Source organism: Nasonia vitripennis, chromosome 4, assembly GCF_009193385.2.
Source record: "Nasonia vitripennis strain AsymCx chromosome 4, Nvit_psr_1.1, whole genome shotgun sequence".
NCBI lineage: Eukaryota > Metazoa > Arthropoda > Insecta > Hymenoptera > Pteromalidae > Nasonia > Nasonia vitripennis.
Genome location: NC_045760.1, coordinates 10,066,182 through 10,077,498, shown reverse-complemented (window position 1 = coordinate 10,077,498; position 11,317 = coordinate 10,066,182). Strand labels below are relative to the sequence as shown.

Genomic DNA, 11,317 nt, shown 5'->3' with positions numbered 1-11,317 from the left:
GAGAAAGAGGGGAGGGGGGCTAGGAAGGATACTCGAGAACGTCGGAGCTGAAAGAGGCTGCGCCGCTTTGGAGAAAAGTAGAGTAACGAGGGGGAGGGAGAGACAATGGCACAAGGTGAGGAAGTGATATTATCGGAAAGCAGGAAGCTATCGATTGATCCAGCGATAAATTTGCGAAATTCGCCGCAGTCACCTGCTGTTAATTGGGTCGCCGTTATGTAAGACTTTAACACCATTACAGAGGACTAACTTCTTTTTAAGAGCCGTTTTGCGAGATACGCATCTGAAAGTGATAGATATCTCGGTACTTATTTTCACGCTATGAGTTTGACGCATTTTCCTCCCACTCCATTCAAATAGAGAATTATGTTTTCAGCTGCGATTTGCACGCAGTAAAATAGTCAAGTCGGATTTGTTTTTAAACGAGGGATCGAAAATAGTGCGCATGAATAGAATATTTCTTTTTAACACAAAATACAAAAAGTTGTATGTGGAAATACGATGAAATAATTATTCGCGAATATCCATTGGCTGTTAAATCCCCGAATGAATCGTTCGTTTTTAAAATGTACAAATCTACATTCAGCGAACGAAAACTCATTTTTTTATCTCAATCCCCAAAACGCTCGCCCGTCCGCATCAGTTAGACACCCCAAAAGTGTGTAGCACCCGATGCCATAATAATAGATTCCTCGTCTCGACGCAGTTCGGAAGAAAGCCATAGGCTGCAGCGCCGGGTCCCAATTGAGCTAGAATTAGGAAGGCGTTTAGGGGGCCCACGCGCATTGTGCCCATTATGGCGTGTGGCAACACGCGCAGCCTATTGTTGAGCGCTATGCGTGTATAGCCCCGACGCTCGTAATTCTCCCGCTGGTCAGCCGGGCACAATGACGCTTTTCTTCCTCCCGCGAGCGGCCACTTCTGCTCCAGGCTCTTTAGCGAGCACGCTTTTCAGCTGTTTTTCGGGCTGCGCTAGGTTAAATGGGTGGACATTACGAGCGTCACGCCGGGGGTTCCGCGTGTGTAGGTTTGTAGGGCAAGGAAGAGAGTGAGAGAGAGGAAGGAAATGATGACGGGAGATTGACAATGCGGATGGTTATTTCTTCGAAGTGTGCAGGGATGTTCGCGTGTGCTTTCCATTGTTGGGGGGAGGAACGTTGACACTCTGGTTGCTGAATCTGTTTGGAGGAGCGGAAGTTGTAATATATAGGCGTTAGTATGTATATTAACGTCGTACGATACTCTGACGAGGTTTCGAATTCGATGTAAAGTATCAGTCTTAAATTTTATAGCCAAACTACATGGCATTTCCGGAGCCGATTACCAGTCGAACTTTATGTAATGACTGAAACAATAAGCCCCACCGAACCCGCAACCGTCCAAAAAACCTCGAGGAATCGAACTCGATCCGCCCAGGCAAAAAAGGTCTATATTTGCCCAAGCAAATCCTCCGACTCGCGAAATGCTCCCGTTTTTCCGACCCCCCTCGTGTAGATGCAGTGCGCACGGCGCACAGACGATTTTCTTGCATACTATCAGCAAAAAAAAAAATCCTTCCTCGGGGACATCATTCAACCGCGGACGTCGGCTCTCGAGAGATGAATTGCGGTATTATCGGCGGACGCAAGTCGTGGCGGTCCCGCAAACGAGACGAATATAAAAGGCATTGAGAGAGCCGACGACCGCAAGCGGAGCAAGAGAGAGAGAGAGAGAGAGAGAGAGAGAGTGCGAGAGAGAGAGAGAGAGAGAGAGAGAAGACAGAGACTCGAGGACGCCGACGATCTCCTTGGAATATCGACGGGCACTCATGCGGACAGACGACATCCGGCCACGCTTTCTGCGGTTTAAAGCCTTTTTTCGGGCTCTTTCTTTCTCCTTGCCACGCGATTCGCAGAGAAACTCGGCTGCCCGCCGAGTTGTTTGCGTTTGACGCGGTTTCGTGATAAATAAATTATGCAATTGCCGTGATTTCGGAATCTCGCTGGTCTATTGCTCGATCGAATAATGTCAAATATATGATTTTGTCGAAGTACCATTTACGATTTTCAGAAAAATTTGTACTGCATATTGCACTTACAGGTTTTATTCTTTTCGTCTTGACGTCACCGTTCTGTAATAGCAGAAAGTATACACGCTGCACTCGGCGATTCACGAGTTAGCGCCGTCCACTTTTTGCACCGCAGCCACACCGGATGGCAGTGCGAAGTATTTTCTTGTGATTTGATTCACAGAAAAATTAAGATAGCCTCTTTGCCACCGAGATTGCATTTTAAATCCCGTGTACCTGCAGATAAAAATATGTTAACTCTCTTATCGTTCAACTTTGTTTGCAAAAATGCAGCTACATATATGATTTACCTTTTATTAAAGGGCAATTTGTTTTCGCAGCAATCTTGCTGATTGGCCTCGAAGGACCAAAAAAATACAATCCAACAGCTCCCTCATACGTATAAGCGAGAGCGGAAAAACATATGTAGGGGATTTCGGTCGCGTGCACGACGTCATTAGGAGCATTAGGCCTGATAAAGCGCAATCCAGCGCGGTTGTGCCACTGGGACGTAATCCTTTAAATCGCAGAAGCTGCTTTGCGTTAGGTACCGAAGAATCAAGTAACATACGCCCGACATCCTCGTGAGAGCTCTCAAGCAGGGATCGAGGCAAGTTATTTCTGTCTTCCGCATTTTTGAGGATCATGTACCGTAAACGAATTACGATTACAAGCCAAGCGGTCGCTCATGGGCTCCTCGCATTTTAACCATGCGTATAAGGCAAAGTAGAGCCCATTTGTATTAAAAATGTTCGATGATGAAGATTGTGAATATTTGTTTGAACAAAATGTTTACAGTGGTCGGTGTAAAACACGATACGACGAAGTAAGTGAGAATATGCGCCTTTCATCATTTTCTTAAGAAAAAAATACGCATTAAAAGCCAACAAGTACAGTTTCTGGCGTTATGCAATTTAAAGTCAGCGTCCTTCCAAAATCGACCCGTTTTTATATACTCCGAGTTTATCGTTTTCACCGCGTCACTCTCCGCACGCATCCTTCGCGTTTTCACTCGACTCTTCTTACTTTTCACACACTCGACTCGCCTCTTCTCCCCGGCCCCATCCCGTTCCCTCACTCACACGTCCGCGGCGCCCAGCCTCTCCCCATACACACGTACGCAGGCGCACGTGCAGTAAAAAGCCGCAGCAGCAGCAGACATCCCAGAGAGCGAAAGAGACAGACAGCCGCGAGCAGACGGCAGCCGTCCGCAAGGAGGCAGGACCAATCGGTGGGCGTGGCTTGGCCGTGGTGGAGGAAGCCGGTGGGCAGGCTCGCGACCACGGAGTGGCGCCCCACTCTGGGTGATAGGCGGCTTGGCCGGCTGGCCGTGGCGTGGCGCTCGCGGCGTCAGCGACTCGGCTGTCTGGGCTCGCCGGGCCTCACTACGCCTCGCGGTTCCATCCGGGCTCGCTCGCTTGCCCGACTGACACTCACGCAAAGGGGGCCTATCGAATATCGTCCTCCTCTCTCGCGGTTGTGCGCGCGTGTTTTTGTTGTTGTTGCTTGTGTCGTCGGAGGACCGGTGGACCGAGGGGATGACGAGGACGAGTCGTGCCCGAAGGGTCTGCAGCTCGGAGTAGTAGATCGAGAAACGATTCCATTCTGACTTCAGGGCATACAGTGTGGGAGAAAAGAAGAAGCAACATGTAACCTTCTTCTCGGAAGAAACTGCCGGCCGTTAAGATATTGTATAATTGTGATAGTTGGAGGACGTTCCAGAGTGCCAAACGCAAAAGAGGAATAGCACAGGGAGAAAGAGAGTTTCGCGCGAAATGTCGGTAGAGACATGACGAGTGATCGGAATAGTGCTGGTGATTCGACGACGACGGCGTCAACAAGGCTGTGATAAAGGCTGTCAGGGAAGACGAGGTGGTGACGGTGACGTCGCGGTGGAGCCCGGCGTCCCCCGGCTTCTTTCCTGGCGTCCGTCAGAAATTCCGTCGCCAACCTCGCAGCCGTCGGCGGCGCAGTCGTCGGCGCCGCTAACAGCTGCTCCTCCACGTCGGTCAGCTCCGGCGATAGCCAACTCGGCGGTAGCCAGTACCCGCAAGCAGCCACCCTGATGGGAGTTTATGAGGAACGCGCCCCTCCTACCACCGGCATGCACTGGGTAAGTTGTTTTTTTTTCTTTTTTGTCTATATACTCTTCGTTATCCCGAGACATATTAAAGGCGTCGAATTCTCAACGGTTCATTCGTTCTCTCGGTTATTTCAGCGTGAAAATCTAATTACCGGCGTCGGAATCGAATTGCGTAATCGGCGACTCCGTAGAGTCGTTATTTAACGGCAAAACCTGCCATGCCATCGCACTGTTACATTTTTCTCTTTTTTCTTACCGTAGAACTTACGCAACTTCTGATCAATAATTTCGTTCCTTGTCCTCTCGCCGATAAATACAGTGTCAGTCCCGTACAGTTCTCCACTGGCGCACTCATTATACTGCTTTGCACCGCATAAATCAATAAACGTTGCCGCTAAAAAACGCGGCGCCGGTTCTTTTATACTTACTTTCCGCCTTGTTTACACTGTATCGAATTTGCCTGGTGATTAGAGCTTACCCGTGTAGACGCGGCGAGTGGCAAAAGTCCCATCGAATTTTTGCGGAACAAGGTACGTGTGTTATAAAAGGGCCAAGCGAGCTCGCATGCACTGCTCAAGATCTCCGCACGTGAAAGAACGCGATTAATTGTTGAAAATTTTCCCACAGTGCATCGTCGGGAGAATGTTTGCCGATATAGCTGTATTATGGTAAAGAGACGCTATCGCGGGGCTGTACGAGAACACGCGACGTTAGCCAACATTTTCTGAAAGAAGACGAGGTGGAATAAAGAAACCGTGTTACACGTGCGATCGTTTTCCCGCGTGTATATATTATCGTATGCATTCGAGTGTTGAAAAATGGCTGTTTGAATGCACGGCGCATACGTTCGTTCTTGAAAAGCATTCATCCGCTATCTGCGAACACGATTAATTTGTCTGTGACTTATCTGACTGCGCCTCTGTCTAACAGTTCATTGTGTACACCTGCGATCGTTAAAAGTGAATTTTCTGCTAAATCGTTTCATTCCGCAATTAGATTCTAACGCTCTCGCGAACCGATAACTGCGATCCATACTTGACGGTGCGTCATCGATGCATTTATTTTTACAGTTCAATCTAGCTTTACGGCCAGTCCGCACTTAGTAGATCGAAGCTGATTTTTACTCCGGCTAATTTATCAACACTTTCTATTAAAAATATCTAATCTATCAAATTAATGGGTCATAAAAACACAATTATACAATTTGCATATCAGCTGCTGGCTAAGCTGAGCAATTTATATTTTCGATAAGTCGAGTAAATATATACTAATATACAAAAAGCAGCCGATTAAAGACACGCGTAAATTCGAAATTTTCGCATTTTTCAAGCGAATTAATGCTCGCGTTCGGAAATCTCGCTGAGCACAAAGCGTCCAAAGTCAACTCTGCACGATTGATAAACCGCATCGAGCAGAACTATATTTCGCAATATTTACGCCCATACGAATAATCGAAGATTGAAACGTCTGCGCGAATTTAGCGCGCACACTCCGTCCGAGGAAAAAGAAACCGCGGTTACAACCATCAAGCATTCGATGTATATTAATGCGCCGTTCAATTTATCGCCACCGCTATAAATATACGTTCGCTCGCCGCCGCCATCGAGAGATAGAATCTCGCGCAGGTGCAGCGGCTACTCCGCTTTAACGCCTGCACCACATGCACTCAGGTAGGCAGGTATAAGTATGCCGTCCTCTCTGGAAGAATGTCCGATTTCTGAAAATGACACGTTTCCAAGAAAGTATAAGACTGACAAGCGTTGTTTACTTTAGAACTCTCTCGTCGCAATAAACAACTGTCGGGCTCAATGCACCGGTCAGTTCGGCGTCGACTGGTCTGCGTATCTCTCCGCGCATGATAGTCGAGACATTGCGCTCCTTGAACTCGGATAAGCGGCGACGCGCAGATAATGCTCTCTATATTGCTTATAACTCGAGAGAAAAGAGAAAGAGAGAGAGAGAGAGAGAGAGAGAGAGAGTGAGCCGAGTTGAAGAAAAGGAAGAATGGAGAGAAGTGCGATAAGCGCCCATTACGAGGCTGACACGGAGAGGCTGCGCGGGAGAAAGAGACATCTCTCTGTGTGGGCGACGTCGCGGATTAATAAACAAAAGAGGATTCGCCGATAAGGCGGAAAAGCGACGCGTGCAGTGTGGCTTGTGAAACTTGGGTTTTAACCTCTTCACGGAGTCTGATAAGCCGGTACAGTTAGACGCGAGGAAAGCGCGGGGTCTAACGCTGAAAAACTGGAAACAGATGAGTGGAATATCCATGATCCGTAAAACGTCGCCTACTTCGGGTAATCGAGATTCTCCGATCTTTGGCAAGTTTCGCGCGTCATCCGAATCCGCTCAAGTGAGAATTGCGCTAAACAGCATTGTTATAACGCTAGCAGCCCTCGATATAGTTCTTCCGAATGATATTTCGGGCAGCGAGCCAAAAGGCGCACAGCTATCTATACTACGTATATTCGTACTTTCTTGAACCGGAGAGTAAGAAAGAAAGAGAGGCGACAGTCTCGGCTAAAAAGAAAAGAGAGCGATTATTCCGAGTTCGGCGGAGTAGATAAGCTCGCATCTCTCTCTTTGCGGCGCGTCTGCCGGCGATAGCGCGACCGCGGCCGCCGCCGCCGTTGATTTATTGGAGCGGCCGCGAGAGATATCCGTCACGCGCGCGCGACCGCCAGACTCTTGGCTCTTCTGCGAACGTCGTCCGTTTACTCACGTACGCTCCCGCAGCTTATGTGGCTTTGTATAGCAAATTTCAATACTTCTCGGAAGTCAAAACATGCGCGTTTTATCATCGGCTGCGGTTATCGTTCATCAATTACTCTTTTTTTCGTGCACGGATTCTTTTTAGAACTATATCACTTATCAATTAACGCACATACCATATAGCTCTTGATTTACTGAACTTACCATTGCGCAATAAGCGGCTGGAAGAGCGATTAGAGCACTTGTTGAAGCTTAAATAAATGTTTTAGCTATACAGTATAATATGGATTCGAACTGTCGACAATCAGAGGCTCTTTGCGCTGAATAAAACGTCACTCTCGCGAACACTCGGCCGTATCCCTTGTGTGTGTATGCAAGTCTCTGGCACAGTGAAAAGAGGCCGTAAGTAATTCGCACGCGCGCGGCCGAGAACAAGCTCCTCAAAGACAGTTCACAACGACGCTGGCGGATAAGATCGGCGGTAAGAAAAACGCGCTCGCGAGCGGCTATTTACATCCGAGATCGCCGATGATAAGAGTCGCGAGCGACACTCGTCGCGGAAATCTGGCCGTCGATCAAAGCCTGTATATACTACTGCCGCTGGTCTAGAAGTCGTGAGATGGAGTGACTGACGGATCACGATCGGGTAGGATTCTACACGTACGCCCTCAGTTTTCGAAATCTGTCATATTTTTATAATATACTAGAGTTGATTCTTCCATAATCGTTATCGAGACTTCGGAACGTCTGCCGGTAAATTTATGTAGATATTTCTATTCAGCAATCACAGCACCTCATTATCCTGTCAACCACGAAACATCGTAATTCTCGTATCTCACGAGCACGTGTTATTTTGAAGTATCTCGAAGATGCCTTCGTACTTTCCTCTCGATTCAAATCCCTTATCACGTTCTGCGCATACTGCTTCACAAGTCACGTCTCGGGTCACGAGGTCTACGGAGAAAGTGATAATCTCCAACGGGAAGCCATTAGCCATCAACAAAGATCGCACTCCCACATCTGACAAAACGAATTCGCCGCCTGTCAACTTCAATAACCCCCGCAGATCATGGTCTCGTATAGTCGCACACGTAACACGGTCAGTACATTAGTAGCGCATCAGCGATAAGAAGCACGAACCTCGCGAAAGTTGACGCACACGCAAGTGTAATATACTCGCATTCACCTTTTCTTGTTCCTTCTCTCGCCCGCTCGCACTATATACACACATCGTGCGAATATCCCAGGCTGAGCCATTCCCGCGTGTATCGACCTCCGCGAATCAAGACTACGTATGAATTACGCTTCCATTATATGCTAAGCTCATTTTTTTCGCAAAGACCAGCGGAATTCCAACAGGGTTATTCTCGAGTAGCGCGCAGAGAAAAACTGGAGCGTCGTCTACGCGGGTGCAACTGCATCGACGAAAATGGCCAATTTTCGAGGAACTTGATCAATCGAGCTTTTTGCACGCTCTAAGAAGACAATTAGCGCGACTCGGGGGGGAAAAAAAGATCCGATCCCATTTCCCTGCGAAATTCCCCGATGGAGTAAACGAAGAAAAAAAGGAAAAACACGTCGTACCTCCGGCGCAGAAAATGCCTGCTTACTCGCGCTTGGTATTTTTGACGCGAAAGGCTTTGCGAAGACAAGCGAGGTATAAAGAAACGCGTTCCGGTAATGCAATTAGGAGCAACAGAATAGTTCGCTGGAAATTCTTGACTCGCTACGATCGGTTCTCGCTATACACGTAGCCGCCGGCGCAGTGAAAAATGGAGCGTGTGTTTTTACGACTATCTTTACTTATCGCATCGTCATTTTGTTATACACTATTATGACGACACGACGAGTTTGAAGATACTTTTTTTCGGGTCGCTGGTACGAAATTATCTCCGACTTCCTCTGTCCTCAGCTATACTCAAAAGAGTGATAAACTATTATTTAATTCATCTGTACACAATAAGCACGCCAACCGTACACTCGAGCAGATAAGTCGACTCGAATGCGCACATGCAGATACTCGCGAAACTCAGAAAAAATCGACAGCGTGTAAATTCAAGTCGCCGGCGTTCTCTGAATTCGAAATTTTCAATTTCCGCCGTGCGATAAGCCGAGTGCATCGCCGATATAATTTACGACTGTCTATGAATAATTCATACCCTCGCAAAAGTGCGAGCGGCCGGGATATTAAAACTCGAGAGCGAAAAAGAGAGAGAACGAGAGCGAGCGAGCGAGCGAGAGAGAGAGAGAGAGATAGATAGATAGAGAGAGAGAGAGAGAGAGAGAGAGAGAGAGAGAGAGAGAAAGAGAAATGTGCAGCGATGATGCCCGATTATTATGTGCGGCGAAATGAAGAAAGAGAGACGCCGTCGCCGCCGCTGGCGCCTCTCTTGTCTGCAGCGGCCGAAGGTGACTGCATATATACACTCCTGCGTGACGCAGCTGGAAGATGAAGGGGAAATTGCAGTGTGGATGGGTTTTTTCCTTCCTCTTCTTCGGTCAGGGCTGTGTGATTCGATTCTCGGGTGTATATTGTACGCGCTTCGAATGATTCGATGATTTTTATTACACGGAAAAAAATGGTTGGTAACAACAGTAACAATCCGCTTGGCAAAATACGCACCAAATATTTTTTTGGTTAACCTTACCAAGTACTTAGTAAGTATAATAAAATAATTGGTAAGTTACCTGCTTTTTTGGTAACATTTATCAAGTTATTGGTAAGGTTAACCAAAAAAATAGTTGGTGCGTATTTTGCCAAGCGGTTTGTTATTGTAACTAACCATTTTTTTACGTGTATAGACAGACTTCGTTCTTGCTTGACGCGCGAGAAACGTTATACATCAGGCTTTTATTGTTGTCGAGTATTAGTGAAATCCTTCGGTTTGTGCTTCTCTGTTTAACCTCGATCGGGATGGGACGAATGGAGATGTCGGACGCTTTCTTTAATCGTAACGGTAGCGGCTATACAGAGCCTAATTTATCACCCGCTGATTTGACGTTGACAGTGCGCGTATCTCCGAATTAAGGATGCCTAATGGTTATTAAATCGAGGCAAGTGTACTAAAAATAACGTTTTTCATTCACTCGCTGAAATTTAATTGCGATACACCGTTTGCCGGTGATTTAGAGATCGCGTCAAAGTAAGCCTCTTATGGCAATATTTTACAAAAGTTAAATATCAATTTCGGCAATGTTAATTTTCATATTATATTTATTTTGATTTTCATAAAAGAAACGCCATAATTGGGCATATTTCAGCTCGCGGATAAAGCACGCCCGGCAATCGCATAATTTTTAATCACGATCAGAGACACTGGATATCCCTGTGGTGCGATTTCACCAAACGGTCGCCTTTAATAAAGCCCATATATTATATTTCGCACCTGATCGCGATTTTCTGCATTTTACAGCTATAGCTTGCGTCTGCCTTTGAAATACGAACGACGATAAAACACAGAAAGTATAAATGCGCGCATAATAATATATAATGTACATTTTAATACGAATTTTTTGGAGAAGCGGATACATCGTATAACTCATCATACGCGTTAATATCAGAAATGAAGAAAACAATCTCCAATTTTTTAATTTCAATTTCAAGCTGCAATACTGTGCGAGTCCATAAATATCGAATAATTGTCAACCGTGGCCTAACTATCGAACCCGACAACGCCAATCAATCAAAAACTTTTCACTGTACAGAATCGTTGCCGCACCCGTGCTACACTCTCCCGAAAAATATCAGCGCAGCGTCTATAAATCGCCAAAACCAGTACATGATTCTCCACTACTCAACTCTCTCTCTCTCTCTCTCTCTCTCTCTCTCTCTCTCTCTCTCTCTCTCTCTCTCTTTCCACCTCCTAAACGCCGTAAACACTGGCGCGCCACCTCCACACGTCTCGTCAACATGTCGAAAGCGTAATTCATTTTACGCGCTTCTACCTCCTCCTCTTCCTCATCCTCCTCTTTCACAAAGCAAGAAGTCCGCTCCTCTCACTCGCTCTCTCTCTCTAACTCTCTGGTACACGAGCTGCAGCGGCAGTAAAGTGGAAGCTCCGGGAGAATATTTACGATCCTGCTGGTAGCAACATCGTGTCGCTCGGAAGCTGCGTGTACGCGATAGCTCCGTTCGATACATATATGTACGTGCGCGCCTGTGTTAGGGATGCCGTAGTCTTTTTATTCCTCCGATTTCTTTTTCTTCATTTTTTTCCCTTATTCCTACGTATGAGGACGCCTACACACGGGAGAAGTATAATGCGAGGGGGATAAATCGCTGCTCGTTTCTGTGCATGAATGTGCGGGAACGAACTTTGGCCATATAGTCGCGACTCAGCTTGTCAGAGTTGGTTATTGAGCAAAGAAGGCGAGAGAAAAAGGCCGGACCGTTTGTTTTATCTGTATCGCGAGCTTGTTCTCTCCGGCGGTTCCTATTCCGAGGAAGCTGATAGCAGCCACCGGTCTCTCGCTCA

The 11,317-nt window shown here is 46.9% G+C and overlaps 1 protein-coding gene across 3 annotated transcripts in view; it reads left to right on the top strand.

The window, feature by feature from the left end:
* Positions 1–3,418: 3,418 nt before the first annotated feature.
* LOC100114734 (protein apterous) overlaps positions 3,419–11,317 on the top strand; it is a 28,791-nt gene continuing 20,892 nt past the window's right edge. For all 3 annotated transcript variants that reach the window (XM_016987274.2, XM_016987275.2, XM_016987273.2), the window contains exon 1: positions 3,419–4,160. In XM_016987274.2, coding sequence (XP_016842763.1) covers positions 4,113–4,160 — 48 coding nt within the window. In that variant the 5' untranslated portion in view covers positions 3,419–4,112. The remainder of the gene's footprint in view (positions 4,161–11,317) is intronic.